Source organism: Eretmochelys imbricata, chromosome 2 (assembly GCF_965152235.1).
Source record: "Eretmochelys imbricata isolate rEreImb1 chromosome 2, rEreImb1.hap1, whole genome shotgun sequence".
Lineage (NCBI taxonomy): Eukaryota > Metazoa > Chordata > Testudines > Cheloniidae > Eretmochelys > Eretmochelys imbricata.
The window spans coordinates 9,926,428-9,950,113 of NC_135573.1; the positions used below are offsets into that span (position 1 = coordinate 9,926,428).

General features: G+C 42.0%; 1 protein-coding gene across 3 annotated transcripts in view; it reads left to right on the forward strand.

The window, feature by feature from the left end:
- Positions 1 to 23,686, forward strand: part of PTK2 (protein tyrosine kinase 2) — a 385,991-nt gene that overhangs the window by 120,357 nt on the left and 241,948 nt on the right. For all 3 annotated transcript variants that reach the window (XM_077809747.1, XM_077809744.1, XM_077809746.1), the window contains one exon: positions 11,718 to 11,944. In XM_077809747.1, the coding sequence (XP_077665873.1) occupies positions 11,750 to 11,944 (195 nt within the window). In that variant the 5' untranslated portion in view covers positions 11,718 to 11,749. The remainder of the gene's footprint in view (positions 1 to 11,717; positions 11,945 to 23,686) is intronic.

Below are 23,686 nucleotides of genomic sequence, written 5' to 3' on the forward strand. Positions count from 1 at the left end.
ACAGTAGGACCTGTACTGACAACATTTTGAAGAACCACATTTTTGTAAGGTAAGTAATTGTTCTTTCTCAACTCTGCCACTGTGTGATGTTGGGCTAGCCACCGCTCTGTGCCTGGTTTCCTCAGCTATAGAATAGGGTTAATTATATTTACCCATTTTTGAAAAGCAATTTGAACTCTTTGGTTGAAAAGAGCTATATGAGTGCTAAATATTAAAATGATTAATCATTTGTCTAACATTATTATTTATTTCCATTAATGCCCTGTGTGTGCTACATACTGTGAAAACATATAAGAAGGCACAGTCCCTGTCCTGAAGAGCGTACAGTCTTAACAAAGAAATGCATTAGAAATTTGTATTTTGATTTCCTTTGACTTGTGCTAACTAAGGGGTTGATAGCAATGGACTAAGGGCCCCCTATTGTATTCTGTGTCTGCAAATGTCAAATGGATTGACCTGACAGCCATTAGGACCTTGCTCTTGTTAATAACCTGAGCCTCGGAAGTGCCTTTTAAACATGTTGCCCAAAGGGAGCTAAGAGTTAAACATGCTGTTCTGTTTTTCACTTGGAAATGGTACGCCCAATTTTCAGTGTCTGGGCCGCCATTGAAGTATCATAGAATCTGGATATAGAAAGACCTGTTGATCATCCTTTCCATTTAAAAAAAAAAGAAAAAAGAATGTGTGTTGTTAATTTGAATACTTCAAGGAAACCCGAGTTTTTTCAGTATGAGCTGTTAGATGCACAAGGAAGGAATGATTACCAATACAATAGTATTCTATGTATGGTGGTATGTGACACTATTGCTATAGTAAAAAAAAGTAAATTTTTTTTTCACTAGAAATTCCTGCTCTTTGGAGAACTAGTAACTCAGCAATGTTAGTTTGCATCAGGCTTAAAACCTAGTGTAATTTAGTTTAGCCAAGTTTTATTAGGAGATCTGGAAAAATAATTTTGTTTTAATAGCTTTCTTTTTTTTTGCTTGAACTAAAATAGAATCAACTCTGAAAACATAACAGGTTATTAGTTTATAATAGGCTGTTTTCATTCTACATGAATAATAGCTGCTATTGTGTATTTTTAGGACAGACTACTCAGTGTTTATATTGCATGCGTACATGTTTATAAAATTCTCAGGAGACCACTGATTTCTATGAAAAATTGACTAAGGTTAATAACATAAATCATAGACAGAAACTGTGTGTTAAGAGTTAAAGTTGAGCGCAAACATCAGTAATATAGAATAAAACACATAACAGGGTTGGTATAATTATCTCAGAACCAAGCCTTATAAATCTAGAAAAGTCAGAGTTGATGTTAAATGTAAAAGAGATCCAAACATGTTAAGAAATGGAAATGCATCTTTATGGTACCTGGTTTCTTTTTTCTACAGATTCCTCTAGGGAATGTACTTGCTCTTGTCTCTGTGAAGATGATTTGGATTACCTGCCACCATTTTGCACTAATTTACTCTTTATATTTTGAGTGTTTATGGTACTTTGAGAGCACAGTTCTTCAATTTGTTCCACATAGTGCTGCTTAGACGACTGTCCTGAGCTGCTTAGGGAATTTATAGAACAAGGCCAATACATGTTGTAAAGAAAACTGACTTCAGGTTCAGATGGTTTAGATTATCAGCTTATTTTGTCACCTTCGTAGTTGGGGATGTTGCCAGGATATGATGTGACTTGAAAGCATATAATACATTTATGTGTAACTAGATTCTGTAGAAAATTTAAACTTCTGCTGCTTATTTCCTTGTGATTTATTTAAGAAATGTATATTCTCACTATTCTCAATGACTTGTGCATTCTGTAAAAGTGGACAACAAGAGATGCAAAAATGAGATTATTATTTGTATTTTATTACAGTGGTGTCTGGGCACCTCAGTGAAGGTTCAGGGCCTCACAGTGCCAGCTGCTGTGCAGACAGATAAAAAGACAGTCCCCGGCGCAGAGAATTTACAGTCTAGGTGTCCAACGGGATGTGACAGCCAGACAAAATACACAGGATGGGAGTGGGTTGGAGGATGAAATAACAAATAGTACAGAGTTTAGAAGGAAAATGGAAGTTTCAGCTTGCCAGTAGCCTAACTAGTGCCAGACACACTGCTACTTCAACAGATACGATCAGATAAGTCATAATTAGATTAAAATAGGATTCATCTGACTGGGTTAAGAATTTTTTCTTTAAAAGAGAAATTTCAAGGAGACTATGGGCAAAGTTATTATATTTGCCTAAACTCCGTGGAGATATGAAAGCAAACTAAGTAGTGAGAATTAACCATTCAGGTCCTTCCTTTTTTGCAGAGAAAAATGAAATCTGAGTCTAACTGGGTACCTTGTACTAATTAAAATTAATTGACATTGGTTTCCTTGTGTTCTCTGCTCAGTGGATTACTTAAATCATTGGTGCAACTCCGTAGTATGGTACTTAGAATGGAAATTGGTGCCAACTCCAGAGGGAGTTGCCGAGTAGTGTAGAGCAAGAAATCAGAGGACAGTAAAACTGGGTTAAACTAAATGTTTAAGAAATGTCAGTAGTTAGTCCTGTGGGATTATTCTGCCAGGGGAGGGGGACATTTTGAGAGTCAGGAGATATTTAATACTTACTTCTTTACATAAAATTGTTAGTAAATATATTGACATGTTAATCCATAGTACAAAACCTTTTGGCCAGTTGTGTCAACACTATTTAAATATTCATTTCTCAAGATCTATTTTAGTCCCAAAAATACAATGTTCAATACGCATATTCAGTGAATAATCAATTGGTGACAGCTAATCCTTCAGTAACACTTAGCAAAGGTGGCATACTATCCATTGAAACAGCCTGGCTAAGCAACAAAAATATATAAATGAATGTGTCTGGTTTAATAAAGATTTAAATTAGTTTAGGGGTTGTACAAACTTATGAATAGATTTTTGACACGATGGACTTGTTAAATTTAGGACAAATGCATGACTAACATGTTCATTGTGTAGGGATCATAGTGCTTCATAGCTGCCTACTCTGAATAGCTGTCTCGTAGTCCCCCAGAATATTAAATCACCCAAAGTATTCATACAAAGGAAATGCAGAAATCTTTATCATGAGGTTTTGGTAGGTAACTTGTACTGCTAAATCTCTGTTGATACTGTGACTAATTATTTGTAGTATCTGTACAAGTCTGCTTCTTAAAATTTGCAAAATATTTAACTGAAAAAGTGAAGAGAGTAAATCATTTGTCTGAATCATTGTCAGGTAAAATGAATTTGAAGATACAATCTGTATGTAGGCAATAGTCTCTGAACACAATGGGCAGCTGAATTCTGATTAACTGTGCTATTCTTTAATTCATTTAAAAATGCCATGCAATGAATCATTCAGTGAGTCATTCAGGTGAAGTTTAAATTAATACTTTAAAGAAATTATAAAATGCAGGCAAACTCTTTTTTGGTGTGGTGCTGATGGGAAAGCTATGCATTTCTGGATAGACATATGAATGAAAGGTGCTATTATACCTTGCTGTGGTACAGATATCTCTGTTTTTTAAAACCATTGGCTACTAGCATTGGCTGCAGAAAAAATATGGTAGATTACTTTTTTTCAAAAGCCCACTTAGGAATAATGGGGACATGAGTTTTCAAGTACATAAAAGGCAGTTACAAGGAGGAGGGAAAAAAGTTGTTGTTCTTAACACCTGAGGATAGGACAAGCAATGGGCTTAAATTGCAGCAAGGGCAGTTTAGGTTGGACATTAGGAAAAACTTCCCAGCTGTCAGGGTAGTTAAGCACTGAAATAAATTGCCCTAGGGAGGTTGTGGAATCTCTGCTTAATCTGCTCTTAAAAATCTCCAGTGACGAACTCTGGTCAGGAATGATCGAGATAATACTTAGTCCTGCCTTGAGTGCAGGGGACTGGACTAGAAGACCTCTCGAGGTCCCTTCCTGTCCTACGATTCTATGATTCTAAGTTGTCTGTTATCACAGACTGGATGTGTTGAAGTAAAGTTACTGAATTCATGCTGATACACTGCTTATGGTAACTGCTCTGAGGGCAATAAGAGAGCATGAAGGAACAGTCATTTTTTTCTCTGTCTTTCCCTGTCTTTATTCCTAACTTAAAAAAATAAATAAAATTAAATAAACCAGATCCTTTAGAAGTGCCTCATCCTCAAGTCTTGACCAAGGTACTGGGAAAACTTTTTATATTGCCTTGATGCTATCAGGTCTGCTTCTGTACCTTTTTCTGCTTACTGCTCATCTTTGTCCTATATTAAATATACATTCAAAATGAAACCCTTACCTTTTCACCAAGTATGTGAACTCTTACCTCTATGATTCACTCCCTTCTCTGTCCAGCCAGATGGCTCAAAACACCTTAAACCAAGCCCACAGTAGAGTCACACTCTGACCAAAACCAGTCACACCACCCTTCCACTCTTGCCTCAAGACCATCAATGTTCCCTGTCTCCCGCTCTCCCTCCCTCCCTCCCCCAAGTCCTAGACCATTAAATTCACCATTTGGAGCCCAGGCTTCAAAACAAAACTTCACTTCTTCCCTTCAGATGACCGGCTTGCAGGCTACACGATAGCTGGACAACTTCCTGATAATCTGTCTGTGCCTCTGCCACGGTACCAAAAAGAGCTCTTCTAAGAGCTTCCTGAGTGACAAATCTTCCACAGTAGCAGCAGAGATGCTTAGAATTTAATGTCCATCAAGACCAAATTATATCCTAGTGTTTTTTCCTCTCGGGCAAATTTGAGGAAACATGGCTGGGCAGTGTGGGGAAGTTTTCAAGTATGCATTGTCTTCCTCTGTTGTACTACCTACATGGGCAGCCTGAATCTTTCATTCCTCGGTACTTCATACCAGTACTAAAATGCACATAACACACCCCAACACAAGTGCAACTTGCTACTATTTATTTAATGCTATAAATGGCTGAGCTTACAGGGACGTTGTCCCTTGATGGATGCCAATCACTGAATCCTAGGGTTGCCAGGTGTCTGGTTTTCAACTGGAAAGTCCGGTTGAAAAGGGGACCTGGCAGTGCCCAGTCACCGGAGTAACCATGATCAGCCTCCCTACCAAGAGGTGGGAAGAGCAGCAGCTGCTTGCAGAGAACTAGCTGGCTTCCAGACCTGGCTGCAGCCTCTACAGCAGAGAGGTAGGTACTCGCACTGCTGCCTAGGATTGCCAACATTTCTATTTGCAGAAAACCGAACACCCTTGCCCCGCCCCTTCCCCGAGGCCCCGCCCCCACTCATTCCATCCCCCCTCCCTCTGTCACTCACTGTCCCCCACCCTCGCTCACTCGCTCATTTTCACTGGGCTGGGAGTGCAGGAGGGGGTGAGGGGTTTGGGGTCCAGGAGGGGGTTCAGGGCTGGGGTAGAGGGTTGGAGTGTGGGAAGGAGTTCAGGGTGCGGGCTGCGGGTGGTGCTTACCTCAGGCGGTTCCCAGATATGGCTGGCATATGTCTCTGGTTCCTAGGCACAGGGGCAGCCAGGTGGCTCCCCCGCCTGCAGGCACCACCCCTGCAGCTCCCACTGGCCGGTGCTCGGGGTGGGGCAACACGCAGATACCCCGTGGCCATCCCTGCGCGTAGGAGCCAAGGGGATAGCCACTTCTGATAGCCACACAGAGTCTGCCTTAGCCCCACTGCAGGTGGCCAACTGAACTTTTAACAGCTTGGTCAACGGTGCTGACCAGAACTGCCAGGGTCCCTTTTGGTATCTAATAACACATAGAGAACATAACAACACGTAGAAAAGAGTGGGGATGGGCCTTTAACCAAATTAGAGTTAAAGTTTTTTTTAATATTAGTGACTGTGGTACTTCTCATAATCTGTTTAGCCCTCACTTAAATCAGTTTAGTTTAATTTAGTAATTTACTAGTACATGCTAAACAAGGGTTAAATGGGTTTAAGTGCATGTACATTAGGGATGATCTGTTTAACTACACAGACTTCAAATTAATTTAGTTAAGATTGTACAACTTTTCTTATATAGACAAGCCCGAAGTATTAGAATACAGTTGCAAATAGATGCACATTGGTAAATGTCAATATGTATTTGTATAATACCACACTGAATCTGCTCATTAGGTTTGCTTCATTTGAGTGTGCAATCAGTTTTCTCTTTTAAAAAAAAACAAAGTCTCCGAGAAGATATGTGGGGAAAATCTACCTATAGAACAGGTGAGACATTTAATGAACGCTCCTAAGGCTAGAGGGTTTTTTTACATAATTTTTCTGTGGAGAATTTTGTTGTAGAAAGTAATCAAGTATGAGAAAAAAGTTTTCCAAAAGGCAGAGAACAAATATTTCTTATAAATCTCTCATGATGAGCTAAAAGAAAAGGAGTACTTGTGGCACCTTAGAGACTAACAAATTTATCTGAGCTACAGCTCACTTCATCGGATGCATGTCTCATGAATCAGCACTATCTTGCTCAATCACACCAGCTTCCTGGGACGGGGGAGTGAGCGATGGGGGTGGGGCAGAAGGAGCGAACAGGGGGTGTGGCCTCAGGGGAAGATGTGGGCCAGGGGCAGGGCCCCGGGGGAAAAGGTGGGGCAAGGTGTCTGGTTTTCAGCAATTAGAAAGGTGGCAGCCCTACTGAATCCTACTGGGGCCCTCAGTGGCTCCCAGATCTCCATCCAGGATTTGTATTTTCCAGGCAAGGCATTTTCCAGACAAATAACATTCATAGTGGAAGCAGTTTAAAACATATACTCTTCATGGGTCTAGCAATAGAAATCCACAGATAGCATTATACTCCCAGCCAATGAGGCAAGGAGGTAAAAGGAATAGGCAAGCAAAACCAGAATAAAAGCAGCAGTCTCTCCACTTTCTGGTCTGTCTGTAAAATTCTTTGCATAATGTAGCATAACAAAAAATATAGGATACCTGCCACATTCTTGAGAGGATGAGGGAAAAGAAGAAGAATAACAAAAGCAGTTATCAGAAGGTAATTACTTGTTTTCAGCTGGTTACTTTTTCTCCCATCCTACGTCTTGAATTTCTGACAGGAAAGTGGATGTAGCAAGATTTGTGATTGAAGAAAGAGGGACACTGTGATAAAGGCAATTGTACCTTTACTTCCCCAATGGTAGATGAATGCATGGTTAGTGACTGTCAATAGAGAAGCAATTCATAGTACCTCTGTGTAACACTGCTCGTTAAATGGTCATTAAAACTGTTCAGGAACCTTCTTAGCTTGGGCCCAAATCTGGCAAAGGAGAACTTGCATTCCAATAGATGGGTGCTGGAAGGAGTCGTCTGTGGGTGAAATCATATGCGGACTGTTCAGAGTTTTGGTTTTCTAGCCTAGAATACTATTATTAAATATGTCTCTGAATTCCAATTAAGATTTCACACTCATCTTCAGGGCTTAGACACACAACTTCATATATTTGGGCTAAACTATTGTAGGGTTTAATGCTGCATATGAAAAAAATGGAGAGCTTTTGTTTTTCATGAAATTACACGTTTTCTTTCAGATACAGGTGACGCATAACACAATTTTTTGATCACTTAGAGGAACCAAGATCTTTACTCAGGATGGGAAATTTAGGGTATGACTAAAACTGTATGTAACAAGCAACCTGATACATTTTCATGTCAGTACTCCTAAGGGGAAGCAGTGCAAAAGGAAGCTTGATAAAGTTGAGTGAAACAACTGTACATTATCTGTCTGAAGTGAAACTACTGTGTTTTTTAGGATGTACTACATTATTTCTGGTCAATATTTCATTTTTTTCTCATTTTGAATATAACATCTTAGACTGTGTTGCTGGTACAGCAGCAACACATTTCTACAAGACCTTCATTTGTCTCTCTTGCATTAGCTACACAGATAATCTAAAGTTTAGTTTCCTCTCAGTAACTTAAAAAATTGTCATCTAAAAGTAACTCAGAGGGCTTTGTAAAAGACTTTGAACATTGCAACATAAATAAATGAAGTCTGAATCTTGATTGTAGCTGTGAAGAGGCAGGTAATTAGATTTTTAAGGGAGAAATGAATTTCATAGTTTTGAAGTGAAATGGCTAAGTCATTTATCTGAAATATGACCTAGCAGGGGTATAAACTCATATATCTGAACATCTTCAAGCCTGAGGTGGGAATGAGAGGATAGAAATAATTTTTATTATAATCTATATAGATCTTTGTGAGACATTCAAGCGTTAATATGCAGTTGCAGTGTGAAGAATGACAAAAAGGTGGTTCAAATAGTATTTGAACGTACAAACAGGACATTCTGGGCCATCTGCCCTTCTTTGTACAACAGATATTAAACCAAAATAGTCCCAGTTTCATGCATCTTCTGATTATTGTCGAATTGACTCAAATTCATCAATATGGTTATTGGAAAAGAAAAGATTTCTCTGAAAGAAAGCCCATTAAATGACCACTGTACATACTCTATTTGTATTAATCATTTTTAAATCAATTGAAATGATTGATTTAATAATTTTTAAAATTGTCTTAACTCTGTGACCCACATTGCTGGGAAATCCTTAAATCAAAGCACTAAGTACTGATAATGAGTTACATAACACTGAACTTTATTGATCATGTCTGCACTGTGTGATGATTATTCACAAACACTGACTCTGTCCATGACCCACTCCTCTGGGAATAAGCAGTTCACAAAAGCTAGGATGAAGTGCGTAAGAGGGAGATTGTGTTCTTGGTTGAGGCAGAAACAGTCTCTGGAAATGAGGTTCCAGAAGGGATTAGACTAATTCAGTCTTATCGCTTTTAGGGCATGCAGAAAGATGTCCTGTTGGAAAATATCCTCCAAATGTAACCAGAATGCTGCTGCTGATGATTTGCTTTGTTGCTGTTTTTATTAATCCTATAAGCAGGGAAAGTAAGAGGAAAAGAAGAATCCAGATAGTCCACTAGGCACCTAAGTGTATCCTGATTTACCTGGGAAGGGCTTAGATGCTACATTCTGGGCACTCTGGAAAATATGAAGACAGCTATAATAGAATTTAGTCATCCTCTATTCCCCTACATACCCATGTGACACCCAGCCACCCACCCCCTCCTCCACCTTCCCAGCCATACACACACTTTGAGCACTGTGGCAGAGTTGGATAAATCACCTGTCAATGACCTGCTGCATGATTTGATAAAAATCGGTGCCAACAGTCCAGGGACTCTGCTTCTTGAGGATCCATTCTTCTACTCTCTCTGCTCTGTTCTAGCATGTTGGTAGGATATTGAGAAATATTAGTGTTGCTGTCTAAAAAACTAGGAATTTGTAGAATAGGACTTTTACCTAAAACATTGCAGACATTGGACAAGAGGACAGGGTAGCTAGACACACAACTTCAAATCCAAACGAGAGTGACTAGCATAATTGTAGCCACATCAGCCTTGATATTGTCCCATTCTAAAATATGGATACATTCGTTAATAAAATACTTTGGAAATATGTCTCCATATGTGCTTCAGATAATTTCTCATCCTTAGTAACTTAGTAGTTTTTCTATTGAATACAAAGAGGGCTGAATTCGCACTGTAAAGGAAAGATCTGTCAGGGGAGTGCAAAAACCAAGGCTATTTTGAGTTTATATGAGTACAAATAAGTATATAACACTGGTAATCTTATCTTTCTTTATAACTTAAAATAGCCAAACAAATGTTTTATAAACATTTTAACTGTTTTTTGTTGCATCCAACAGCACACTACCAGACTTTACCTTAGAGCAAAGTCTTACAGCCACATTATAAGCTCTTGAAAATAGGGGGCTGGTTTAATGGAAATGTTAATAGACCAATAATAAGAAATGTAATATGTGTTGCTATAATTTAAAACCTATCAGAATTGTTGCCCTTCTGGGACCTAATAAAAGAGGAACTTTTAGGTTTTTAAACAAAATTACAGTGAATCATAAAATGATTGAATTGTTATTAAAAAACTGCTCTTCTTATTTTTGGAATACTTTCTGTCAGTCTTGGTTAACTCTCCAAAACATAACCTTATACTGTGCTTATACTGAGCTTTCGATATTCCATGTACTTGAAAGGCAAAGTTAATGGCAAGATTCAGATTCTCTTACATTTGGTAGCACCTGGCTGCTCAGTGTAAGTAAAGGTATCAGAATTTGGCTTTACATTACTTGACCAAGGTCTGTCAGCTAAGAATAGAACCCAGCTGTCCTTACTCTCCGTCCTTTTGGCCAGTAGACTTAAGAATATAGGTTTTCCTGAGATACCAGTTTAGCAGCGTCTTCTAGGGTATATTTTCTTTTGATTTTCATCCCTTCTTTTACTAGTGATCTTCCTCAAAACAAATATGTGCAATATAACCAGAAGACAAGCAAGTAAAATATCTTGCATATTTGCCCACAGTTCAGTCACTTGTCCTTCAGAAGAGTGTTCTGAAATGCTTTCAAAGCTCTCATGAATTTCCCTAAATCCCATCCTTGTATGAAACAGTAGTGGCTATGGTGCCCATCATTATTTCCCATTCTCTGGGACTGAAAACTTACCAGCATTTAATGATGAGGTACAGAGTATTTGGAGGGCTGTATCCTCAGATTTCTTTGCAGTCTGCAGGAGACACAGTTCAACAAGCTATGTTCGTGTGGGGTTGGATAAACAGGAAGAAGTGGTTGGAATTGTAGCAGCTTTCTTGATGGAGGGTGTATGTCTACCATTTGTTCCTCCAGCTGGTTTTCAAGCTGGAAATCACGTCTGAGCCGCATCTGCTCATGGTTGACTCATTAGCAGCAGCGACCTTTTTCCTTTTCAGAAGCAGACCTTGCCACAATGATCCGCGCCTTCCACCACCGGGCAGAGTTATTCTCACGTGCTGTATGTAGGCCTGTGCTTAAAGACCCCTTGGAAACTTCAGCTGTTACAAAGTGCACTTCCATGCCTCTTACCACGCAGTGTTTCATGTAGCGGGCACATTATACCTTTTCTCCATAGTCAGTAGTGACTTCCTTTGGTTTCTGGATGAAGAACATGGTGTTGGTTTTGACTTATACAGTTCTAAATGGTTTGGGTCCTGACTATCTCATTTTTTCCTCATGCAATAATGTAACACTCACAGTTAGCACATAGTTTTGATCTGATAGAGCCTTAGTCTAAACAGGAGGGTCTGTGACTGGACACTTCCGGTACAAAGCATTCCATTGTGGGACATATCCAAATTGTTGACCTTCACAGAGTGGTGCAAGGCTTATATAGAGGGCGCTTCAGAATGTAGCATTCCAGTTTTGACAGGCATTACAGCCCTCCCACAGGTCTACAATCACAGTAAAACTAGAACATGAGCTAATTCTTTATAATTTAGATACAAAATGTCTGGTCTCACAGACCTCTTTAAGAGGGTTGGGATATGGGGTATGAGAGAGAGAGATGAGGAAGTTGAGGGGAAATGATCTTGTTAATGGCAGAAGGAAAAGCTTTTGTGGATATTGAATGGTTTGAAGGAAGATAATTTTGTTTAGGGATGAGTCAGAGAGTTTTCTTGAATATTAATCCCCTTGGATTTTTGTAAACATGTTTTAGAAAATATGTATAATGGTTATAGCTTTGGGTAGCAGCAAATTAAAATAAATAACTAATCCTTGAAGAGTCCGAGTTAAAGATCTGAAAAACATCCCCTTTCTTTAGGATTTGCCATAAAGATTTTTATGTATATATTAATCAGTGTCAGGCTGAGGTGCAACCAAAATAATTTATTTTCTCTTTTTCCCCTTTCCCAGAATATGACAGATACCTAGCATCTAGCAAAACGATGGCAGCAGCTTACCTTGATCCAAACTTGAATCATACACCAAGTTCGAGTGCAAAGACACACCTCAGTACTGGGGTGGAGCGTTCCCCAGGGGCCATGGAACGAGTCTTAAAGGTCTTCCATTACTTTGAAAGTAGCAGTGAGCCAACAACGTGGGCCAGTATTATCCGGCACGGAGATGCTACTGATGTCCGGGTAAGTCTGTTTCCAGAATTCTTATTCTCTAAAGGCTTGTGTATGTTAATATTAAGAAAGTGTGCCACAGGCAACTCTAAAGGCTCACGAAAGCTCATGCTCAAATAAATTGGTTAGTCTCTAAGGTGCCACAAGTACTCCTTTTCTAAAGGCTAAGGAACACAGATGTTCTGGAGTTTATTTTAAATCTTTATCTGACACATGCTGTGAATCATTTCAGGCAAAGCTTTAATTTCTAACAATTTTCTCAGAGAAAAGGCAGACGTGCAAATTGTACCTTAACTTGACAGGGCTGCTGACATTAATTTAGTTCTCATTTTCTCTGGCATAAAGACTTCAATATGGAAGAACAGCAGCTGAGCTTGATCACACCTGCTTAGATTATTTTACCAGTGCGTTTCCAGAAAGGCAAATGTGTGACTTAAGTGAGTAACAGAAAAAAGCTGTGAGAAGCAGAGCCTTAAATTATTTATTCTGGAGTGGATGGTAGAATAGTACGAGCAGGCCTATGTGGAAGGCACAAGTAGCAATCGGATATTAAGAGACCGTTATTTTAAGATTTCCTGGAAGAGGATTCTCTCTTTGAGGTCTCAGTGCTGTTTATTAAATTAAAGGAAGGAGCCAGAGAACATCTGAAAATGCAAGGATCAATTTCTTTACTTGCTTGGTGTCTTTGTTTTCTCCAAAATTCAGATTTTTCTGCTTGCGCCCCCGCCCCCCCGCTTTTTTTTTTTTTTTTTTTAATAATCCCTCTTCAAGTGACCTATAATCAGGATCTGCTGAAGACAGGTAATGCGTAGAGCAGAAGACAAGGTTCAGAAGACCTGGGTTCTATTTGTAACTGCTACTGACATTTCTGTAAGAGAACACTCTTTTTAAAAAAAAACAATCAAAATGTAAAGAGTCTAGAATGCCCTCCCCTCTTCCCATTGTTTCTCTTAGCACTGCTGTGTATGGAAAGAATTAACAGCATTGTGAATCGAGGGTAAATTTTATGGCAGTAGTTGTAGACTTGCAAAATGCAGCGTTCCAGTGGAAGTTACCCAGAAAATTTCTGAATCTTGTCAATTTAATAAATTAGCACCTAGTGTTCAGAGGGATCTAGGGAAGCAGGCAAGTTATAGGAGCAGAAATCAGAGCCAGCCTTAGCATTTTTGCACATGGAACAATTTTTTGAGCCCCTTCCCCACTTTAAAATGTCACCAATTCCTGTCCATGATAATCTTCCCACTTAAGGGTCAACCTAAGTGTGAGTTTGGTTAGTGAAATTATTTGTTTAAACCCCAAAGTAGCTCTTTTTATATAAAATGTGTGTGTCGTGGGGGCATAAGGGGAGGGGAAGGCAAGTGCTTCCTACTGCAGAAGTGGATACCAGCTGCTTATTCCTTTCGATACCAGCAGTCTGTTTACAATGCTTTAATTTTTCAAGGCTATTTTTGAATGGGGAGAGGGGCTAAAAACTGTTTTCCCCCCCAAAAGAAAGCTAACATTCTTGTGTACCTTTATCATTCCCTAAATCAAAAGTGCCTTTAGTTGTGGGATATGTAGGATCCCAAGCACTAACCTGAATATTAGTAAATTCAAGAGTAAGCCCATATTCAGAATTACATGTGGCCATTTAAAGTGCAACAATCAAAGTCTCAATTTTATAAAGGCTGAACAAATCAAAAAGTATGTTTTTTAAAAAAAAAAAGAAAGAAAGAAAATTGTAATTGTATGCTTATGCTTACTTTAATTTTCAGGTTTTACATATGACCAGTTGTAACTGATTTCTTTGCACACTTGTTTCTGAGAACAGTATTCAAATATTTCCCCCTGTGTTTATCTTCTTTCTAGCTAAGACGGGAGAGTGTTTTTTGGACACAGGACAGGTTACTGAAACACTTCATTCTTGTAATGAACAATGAACATGAAATTTTGAATCTTTACAAAAATTGGGACAAACTTTCTTTAAGCGACAGTGTTTTTGGAAGGAGTGCATGATCTACGCTAATAATGTAGTGCCACCTTGTTGCCATGCCTTGACGTTCGTTATAGAAGCAGTAAACAATTATTGGAGCACATGCTCACATTCCATTAACATTACTGCTGTTATACCAAGCAGAATAACTTAAAATAAAAATAATGCCTTTAAGGCTTCTACAGCAGCTGTCTGGATTTTCCCACCTTGTTATGAAGGAGGTAGATCTCACAATAGGGCCCACATGGCTCAATTAGAAGTTCTTTTTTGTTTGCTTCAGAATGACTTCTTGAGCGTATCCAAAGCTTCAAGGCTTTTTTAGATGGTTGTGCAATGTTTTTTTAAAAAAGTTTTCAAGTCTTTTAACCTGTCAGTCTATTTATGGGATCTTAGCAGGGAACTTTCCAATTTTCAAAGGAAGTTTGTGTGCTCTCCTGGAAACCCCAAATCCTTCTATTAGAGGTGTTTCTGCAGTTAAAGTGGTAGATGTTTGTGGCATGCACTAATGTCAAAGTGATGGCATTTCCTTTCCCACTTCCTGGTACGTCCGATTCCCTAATCATTTTGGACTACCTTTATTTTTAACCAAATCAGGTTTGCCTTTATCCATGGTAAGGATGCATTTGACACTGGACACAAATCAGACGTCAAGAATTATAACATTCAAAAACCAGTCAGAGAACATTCAGTCTCTCTGGTCACTCGATTACAGACCTAAAAGTCACAACATTACAACAAAAAAACTTCAAAAACAGACTCCAACGAGAGACTGCTGAATTGGAATTAATTTTCAAACTGGACACCATTAAATTAGGCTTGAATAAAGACTGGGAGTGCATGTGTCATTACACAAAGTAAAACTATTTCCCTATATTTATTTTTCCCCCCTACTGTTCCTTACATGTTCTTGTCTACTGCTGGAAATGGCCCATCTTGATTATCACTACAAAAGGTTTTTGGTTTTTTTCCTCTCCTGCTGTTAATAGCTCACCTTAAAAGTGTTACAGTGTGTATGGTAACACCCATTGTTTCAAGTTCTCTCTGTATATAAAATCATCCTTCTGTATTTTCTACTGCATGCATCCGATGAAGTGGGCTGTAACCCACAAAAGCTTATGCTCAAATAAATTTGTTAGTTTCTAAGGTGCCACAAGTACTCCTGTTTTTTTGACACTGCTGCAGCCTCCTGTATTCCTGGCGGGAACTTGGGTTTTCTCTCAACCATCTAATACTTTTTCATAAGGAATTGTTGCACTGATTTGTAAACTTGTTAGATTTTAATTCAGTCTTTACCCGCTCAGGAACAATCTCTTCGAACCGGTTAAGGTACGTCCTTATCATAATCTGATTTTGAAGATGGCTTTTCTACTAGCCATCACATCAGATAGAGATTCAGGCTCTCAGAGCTGATTCCCATACACCCCTGCACTATTTTTCACAAGGATAAAATGTTCTTTCTCCTAAAACCAGTGGTGTGTTTAATAGTTTTTACTAGATATCCTTTTGATTTCAGTGAATCTATCTATTTAATTCCCCATTATCTTTCCTAGGCCTGATTACTTAATGGGACTGGCTGTGTTGCACAGGCCGGGTGTGAAATGAGCCATTAGTATTTATTTGGACAGAACCAAACCATGACACAAACGACTTCCAGTTATGTTTGCCCTTTAGAGAAAAATTAAATGCCAGGCTATTTCTGTTCAAAGACAGCCAGAGTGGGTCAAAGCTGAGTGCCCTAGCCCAGAATGACTAGGCTGAAGACCTGCCACAAGACAACCTAACAAGCAAATGGAAATAATTGGCACTTACTTTATCAATTTATTATAATAATCAAAAGCCAATGTATATATGTGTATAAAAATGGTATCCATTTCCTATTCCTTTCACTCCATACTCGTTAATTCAATTGTCTTGTTAGACTGTTAGCTCTTCAGAGACTTTGTCTTCAGCATCTAGCATAATAAGGGCTCCTTCAGCAACAGAGGGGTAGCTGCTTTACAGGGTTGTCTCGGGAATGTGTCTGTTGCTGAAATTTTTAAGGCTGGTGCTTGGAGTTTCATTCACACTTCTACAATTCAATCTCTTTCATTACTCCTTCCCTGTTCTCTCCCTGTGGCTTTCTAGTGCGTACTAAAATACAGTGGGCATCTCCAGGGCCAGTTAAGAAGGTTGTTCCGCAATACTCATGAATGTGCTATCTGTCCTGCTGGGTATGTTTGAAGGCAGTTGAGAAATGTTATTCAGGAGGCTCCAGAATTCCACCCTGTAGGCGCATGCTCCTGGAACCGAAATAGTTTTAATTTTTCTGATTTATTAGTTAATTTTAACAGAGACATTTCCTGAATCATTTGGTTGCCAGTGGTGTTTTGGGGACTTTGAGATTATTGGCCTGCGGTTTGCTGTAAGCATTAAGGATTTTGTACAAAAGCCTTTTCCTGGTCCTTTGTTTTAGCGGACTGGGGTGAAGAGGAGGAAACCCAAGAAGAAGCATAGTATATGCAGGGAAGCCCTGTAGCAGCAGGGAGAAACCACGCTGGGTAAAAAGTGAGGTGGCAAAATTTACAGATGATACAAAATTACTAAAGATAGTTAGGACCCAGGCAGACTGTGAAGAGCTACAAAAGGATCTCTCAAAACTGGGTGACTGGGCAACAAAATGACAGATGAAATTTAATGTTGATAAATGCAAAGTAATGCACATTGGAAAGTATAATCTCAACAATACATATAAAATGATGGGGTCTAAATTAGCTGTTACCACTCAAGAAGGAGATCTTGGAGTCATTGTGGATAGTTCTCTGAAAACATCCACTCAATGTGCAGCGGCAGTCAAAAAAGTGAACAGAATGCTGGGAATAATTAAGAAAGGGATAGATAATAGGACAGAAAATATCATGTTGCCTCTATATAAATCCATGGTACGCCCACATCTTCAATACTGCCTGCAGATGTGGTCTCCCCATCTCAAAAAAGATAGATTGGAATTGGGAAAGTTTCAGAAAAGGGCAATAAAAATGACTAGGAGTATGGAACGGCTTCCATATGAGAAGAGATTAATAAGACTGGGACTTTTCAGCTTGGAAAAGAGATGACTACGGTGGGCATATGATTGAGGTCTATAAAATCATGACTGGTGTAGAGAAAGTAGATAAGGAACTGTTGTTTACTACTTCTCACAACACAAGAGCTAGGGAGTCACCAAATGAAATTAATAGGCAGCAGGTTTAAAACAAACAAAAGGAAGTATTTCTTCACACAACGCACAGTCAACCTGTGGAGCTCCTTGCCAGAGGATGTTGTGGTGGCCAAGGCCATAACAGGGTTCAAAAAAGAAATAGATAAATTCATGGAGGATAGGTCCATCAATGGCTATTAGCCAGTGTGGGAAGGAATGGTGTCCCTAGCCTCTGTTTGCCAGAAGCTGGGAATGAGTGACAGGGGATGGATCACTTGTTGATTACCTGTTCTGTTCATTCCCTCTGGGGCACCTGGCACTGGCCACTGTCGGAAGATAGGATACTGGGCTAGATGGACCTTTGGTCTGACCCGTAGGGCCATTCTTATGTTCTTATGTGCCCAGACTGTCAACAAGACTCTCACTTGCAAATGCTATTGCCACAGAGTCAAAGGCAGCAGCTGAATTTCTCCATTTCTTGACAGGAGTGATTGTGTCTCAACAGACAGCTGTGGGAATACCAGCTGCAGAATCAGGCACTATAGAGTATGCTGGACTGGTAAGACTCTCTCAGGCCCACTCCCTACACTTGACTCAGGATTGCAGCAGTAGCCCTCTAGGTCATTAAGATGTGTTTTTTGGGCTATGAGTGGCGAGACTGGTATTCCACCTCAGACCAGCACAGACCCAGTGCAGTTGGTCTCAAAGGGAGCCTTGGTAATATCACAGCCCCTGCCATATACTTGACTTGGAAGGTCAGTCTGCTATGTTTCTTCGTGGGGTCCACTCCTTATATGGGATGTATGATGGAACAGGATGGTGATGTTACTAGACCCTCCCCTTTAGTCAGAAGAGGGGAACATGCTCAAATTAGAAGAGAGCGAGTCCTATACTGATTTCTCCTCCCTTTCTTCATCTCTCTGAATTAAAACTAATGAAATATTTGGAAACCAGAGGGGAAAGGCACTGCCCAAATGGTAGAGAAGTCCATCCCTTGGATCCTGAGGTGGTATCCCAGGGAGATTGAGAACTGTCGGACTCAATAAAGTCATATACTTGAGAGGTTATTTCCCCAGGAGTGTTCTTGAGCAAGTGTTCTTAAAGATAATTGCTCTAGACCCAAAAGAGAGTTTCTTCTTCAAGTGCTTGCGCATATCAATTCCATTCTAGGTGGAGCTTCCCATCAAAGATTGCCATGGCGCAAGTCACCCTCGCCTAGACAGTCTCCCAGATGTTGGTCCTCACCGGCGTGGGATCGCTCCCAGTCACGGCAACAGTCTCCATCCTCCCGGTACTGCTTGTCGGGCAGGCACCAATCCTTGCCTCTCAGGTCGCCGACCAGGGTCAGTTGGCAGACTCTGACCTTGACAGCTCCGCCCTGGTCGCTGGAAGGGCACTTGTTTTACTTGGACTGGGAGTTCAGCCCCTGGCAAAGGAGGGGTAGTTCTCCGCCAACCCAGCATGGCACCTGCAGCGACGACATGACAGCAGCAAGAGTGGCCTGCTCAATGTCTGCACAGGAACCCGTGGGGCGTGCCCATAATGCCAGGCCTGTATTCCCACCAGTCCTCCCTGGCTGCTTCGGACAAACCGCCTCCGGCACTGGAGTCAGAACACAGTACCGAATCTGATGTGGGGGCAGCGCATCGGACTCTAGCAACTAAGGAGCCATCCCCAGAGAAGGAAGGGGAGCCCGCTCCTCCCCCGGCGATGCACTCGTCATCGTCAGCTTCAGAGCTTCAGGTGGTGGGTCCCTCCCAAATGGGCAGCCCTCTGTCCCCCAACAACTTCAAGGAGCCACAGGCCCTCCTTAAGAGTGTGACTACCAACTAGAACTTGAAAATTGAGGATGTTGCGGAGGAGTCCAACAACCTCTTTAACATTATATCCTCCTCCATATAACGGGTCGCACTGCCCATCCACCCCAGGGTCCTTCAGATTGGCAAATCGCTGTGGCAGACCCCTCTTCGATTCTGCCTACTTCTAAGAAGGCAGAAAAGAAGTATTATGTCCCTGCAAAACAGTTCGAATATCTGTATACACACCCTCCAGCAGCATCACTGGTTGTGTCCGCTGTTAATGAAAGGGACGGGCAGGGCCAAGTCAGTGGCATGTTAAAAACAGAGACGCCGTGACTGGACTTATTTGGCAGAAAGATTTATTTGACGGCAAGCCTGCAATTTTGAGTGTCTAATCACCAGGCCCTGTTAGGCAGGTACAATGTTAACCTGTGGGCTTCCCTTAACAAATTCAAGGAGGCCCTCCTGCAGGACCAAGCCCAGGAATTTGCCACTTTAGTCGACGAAGGCACAGTGGTGGCAAGGGGGGGCCTTCAGATGGTCTGGGACACTACTGACTCAGCAGCCAGGTTGGTCGCCTCTGTGGTGGCCGTGAGGTGCAGCTCCTGGTTGTAGTCCTCTTGGTTATCCCAGGAAATGCAGGCCACTGTACAGGACCTCCCATTTGAGGAAACGGGGTTCTTCTCTGAGCTCACGGACTTGAGACTCCATGGCCTTAAAGACTCCCGTGCCACCCTCCACTCTTTGGGCCTCCATACTCCCCAGCAGGCCAGGAAGCCGTTTCGCCCTCCGCCACCGCAGTCTAGGTCCTGGGGAACTCCCTGGCTGGGCACCTACAGGAGAAAGGATAGTGACAGGGGGTCTGAGCAGCAACACCTGTCGTCTTCCCGTTTGTCTGCTCAGCCTGGCCCTTCCAGAAACGAAGGAGGCCAGAAGCAGTCATTTTGAGGATGCACTTGAGAACGATGCCCCACTCTCCTCCCTAGATCCACACTCCCACTCTTTCCTCGACTGCCTCCGCCCCTTCTGGTCACCCTGGTCTCGGCTGACCTCGGACCGTTGGGTGCTCAAAATAATATCCTGAGGTTACACCCTGCAGTTCATGGCCCACCCTCCCTCTCACCCCCCCTTCCCATCTCTTTTCAGGGACCCTTCTCATGAGCTGCTCCTCATCCAAGAGGTTGAGAGCCTCCTGCATCTGGGGGCGGTGGAGGAGCTCCCTCGAGACATGAAAGGAAAGGGGTTCTACTTCTGCTACTTCCTGATCCCGAAAGCAAAAAAGAGCCTCAGAACCATTTTGGACTTGCATCATCTCAACAAGTCTTTCAAAAAGTTGAAGTTTCACATGGTCTCCCTGGCCTCCATCATCCCCTCCCTGGATCTGGGAGATTGGTACCCCGTCCTCTGTTTGAAGGACGTGTATTTCCATTTTCCCAGGACACAGGCGCTTTCTTCATTTTACGCTGGGCCAGTGCCATTTCCAATTCACGGCATTGCTATTCGGTCTCTCGTCAGCTCCGACAGTGTTCACAAAGTGCATAGCACCAGTGGCCACTTACCTGAGGTGCCGGGGTGTTGAAATTTACCTGTACCTCGACGACTGGCAAATAAAGTGTCGGACGTGGGATCAGGTGCAGCAGCATCTTGGTGTGATTTTTTCCATCTGTCGCAATCTGGGGCTGTTAATAAATGAGAAAAAGTCGACCTTAAATCCAGTGCAATGCATAGAATTCACTGGACCAGTCCTCGATTTGACTCAGGCCTGAGCCTTCCTCCCCGAGGCTTGGTTCCAAGCCATGGAGGACCTCATCTCATGCATGCAAGCCCACCGTCTCACCATCACTCACATGTGCCTGCGATTGTTGGGCCACATGGTCTGACACACATGGCTCTGTCTCAGGACCCTGCAGGCGTGGCTGGCATCAGTCTATGTCCCCAACAGACACAGCATGACTGGGTTGTCAGTGTCCCGGACCACGTACAGTCATCACTCACCTAATGGCAGAATCCTGCATTGGAGACCCTCGTCTCCGATGCCTTGGACCTGGGGTGGAGAGCCCACTTGGATGATCTCAGCACGCAAGGCCATTGGTCGAGTCACGATTGCTCCCTACACATCAACGTAAGGGAGCTCAGAGTGATTCACCTGACCTGCCAAGCCTTCCTAATTCACATAAAAAGCAGGGTGGTCCAGATCCTGATGGACAATACAGTGGCCATGATCTATATCTACAAGCAAGGCAGAGCCAGATCGTCTGCCCTTTGCCAAAAAGCTCTCAGGCTCTGGGACTTCTGTGTACAGCATGGCATCCATCTCGTAGCTGCACATCTCCCCGGGCCAGGAACGCTTTGGCAGATCGCTTCAGCGGGACCTTCTCGTCTCATGACGAGTGGTCCCTCCATCCGGAAGTGGTCAGCATCATCTTCCAGAGGTTGGGGACTCCCCAGGTGGACCTGTTCGCATCCAGGCAGAACAGGAAATGCCCCGTTTTCTGCTCGATTTGGGGGATTGATAGAGGCTCACTATCAGATGATTTTCTACTCCCGTCGTCGGGGGAATCTGTTGTGCACCTTCCCCCTAGTGCTGTTAATTCACAGGATCTTCATGAAGATCAAGCAGTACCGAGTGAACGTGATCCTCGTAGCCACAGCTTGGCTGCACCAGCACTGGTTCGGCACACTTCTGGACCTCTCAGTGGCTGCTCTGTTACAGCTACTGCTCAGGCGAGACCTCCTGTCCCAAAACCACGACAGTCTTCTGCTTCCAAACCTGGAGGCACTGCACCTGATGGTTTGGCTACCGCATGGTTAAATGCGGAGGAGCGGGCGTGCTTGGCCAGTGTACAATAGGTCCTGTTGGGCAGCAGAAAGCCCTCCACCAGAGCAACCTCCCTGGCCAAATGGAAGCAGTTTGCTTGTTGGACCTCGGATAAAGGCATTCAGCACAAGCGGGCCTCGCTGTGGTTAATCCTGGGCTGCCTTCTGCTTCTAAAGCTCCAAGGCCTGTTCCTTTCATCTATCAAAGTCCACTTGGCTGCTATCTCGGCCTTTCATCCGCTGCTCAAGGGTAGATTGTTTTTTGCCCAGGACATGACTGCCAGGTTCCTCAAGGGCGTCGAGCGCCTCTACCTGCAAGTCAGGAATCCAGATCCCTTTCCATTAGATGTGTTGCCTGTGCAGGGATAAAAGGTGAAGGAATCAAATAATGTTTTACTCAAGTCAACAGATAAGACTGAATACACAGAAAAAAAGATCTGTTGAGGAAAAGACCCCACACTTTAGAGTCATTGGAAGTCTTCCATGTAGGCCAGATGGGAGGAAGAAGTAACCTATTTTATTGAATATCTTTCTGTAAATACTTTGAGGCAGGGACCATCTTTTTGTTATGTATGTTTACCATGACTGGCATAAAGAGGCGTGATCCCTGATGGGGGCCTCTAGAGACTACCACAATACAAATAATGAATAATGATGATGATTAATGATGATTATAATAAAAGGGCCAGAAGTGAATGGAACTAACTTGAATTACACTGGCTGAGGATCTGGCCCTAAGTTTTCAGTTTTTTTAAGCAATCACAGCAACAGCTCAGATTGTTTACAAAATTGATTTGGGGTTCCTTTAGCTCTGTGCCTCTGTCATGTGTGCACTTCCTAAATAAGCTGTTCTTTGTGTTGCTGAGCTAGAAAGATTTATAGAACAAACCCATAGAAACAAACATACAGGCTACAGAAGAGGTATCTAAACCTTGCAACACAGAGGGCTATGGTGGCAATTTGCCAGGAGCCTGAAATAATTTGCATATGTGTGTACATAAATGTTTTTGTCCATTAAATATGTGTAGCCATATATTCTGGTATCTTTCTTGCAATAAAACTGATTGTTGATTTGCATTGTCCTCATCCTGTAGTTACAGGGAAAGGCAATGCTCAAATTAGAAAATTTAGGAGTTGCTATGTCCCTGGCGCTCAGCCACAATCATCCTGAAAATATCTTTTCCTCCCTCCACATGCTACCATGGTCCAAGTTAAAGTGGATCCTCCTCCTTCCTTTCAACTCCCCAGTCCTTGACCAAGAAATATAGTAAAATGTGGGGACATAAATAATTAAGGCAGTTTTCTAAGCTGTGCCTTGCCTTGTTTTTCTCCTCCTACAATTCATTTTAATCTTTCTATTGCTTTTTCTTTCTTCCTTGTGTTTTTCTCTTTCTCTCTCTGATCTTTCTATTCTCCAAACTCTGTCCTTCCATGGCGGTTCCCAGTCTCTCTCCACTTCCATTGCTTGGTTCTTTCCCACAAAGTCTGTGTTCTTCCATTCCTGTCTTGGCTGGCTTTCTTAACAATATCTACTCCTTCCCCAGCGCCCCAAGGTCTCCCTCTGAATTTGGTCCTTGGACCATTCTTTGGATATTCCTATGCCATGGCTTGTGGTTTTGGGTGAATGCAACAGTTAACAAGAGACCTGAGAATGTGATCTGGTAGCACAGTTTACAGAGGAGGAAAGGAAGGTGGCTTCAGTGCATTGAGAGCTAACTATCAGGGACAGTAGGGCAAGATTAATACGCTATACAATAATACATAGAAACTGGTGGTCTTCCTGTCATGTTGTGAAAGAATCTGGGAAAAAATATACTTAGAAGAGGGCTTGGACACAGAGGAGACTTCCTGCACATCTGATGAGAATGGCTCAGATATCATGGACTTGGGCCTTTCATCATTTGGTAGTGCCAAAATGCAGACCAAACTTAAAATCAACCCTGAGGTGGCTTTATTGGGCAATAGAGAGAACCAGTCCATCTCCTGCACAG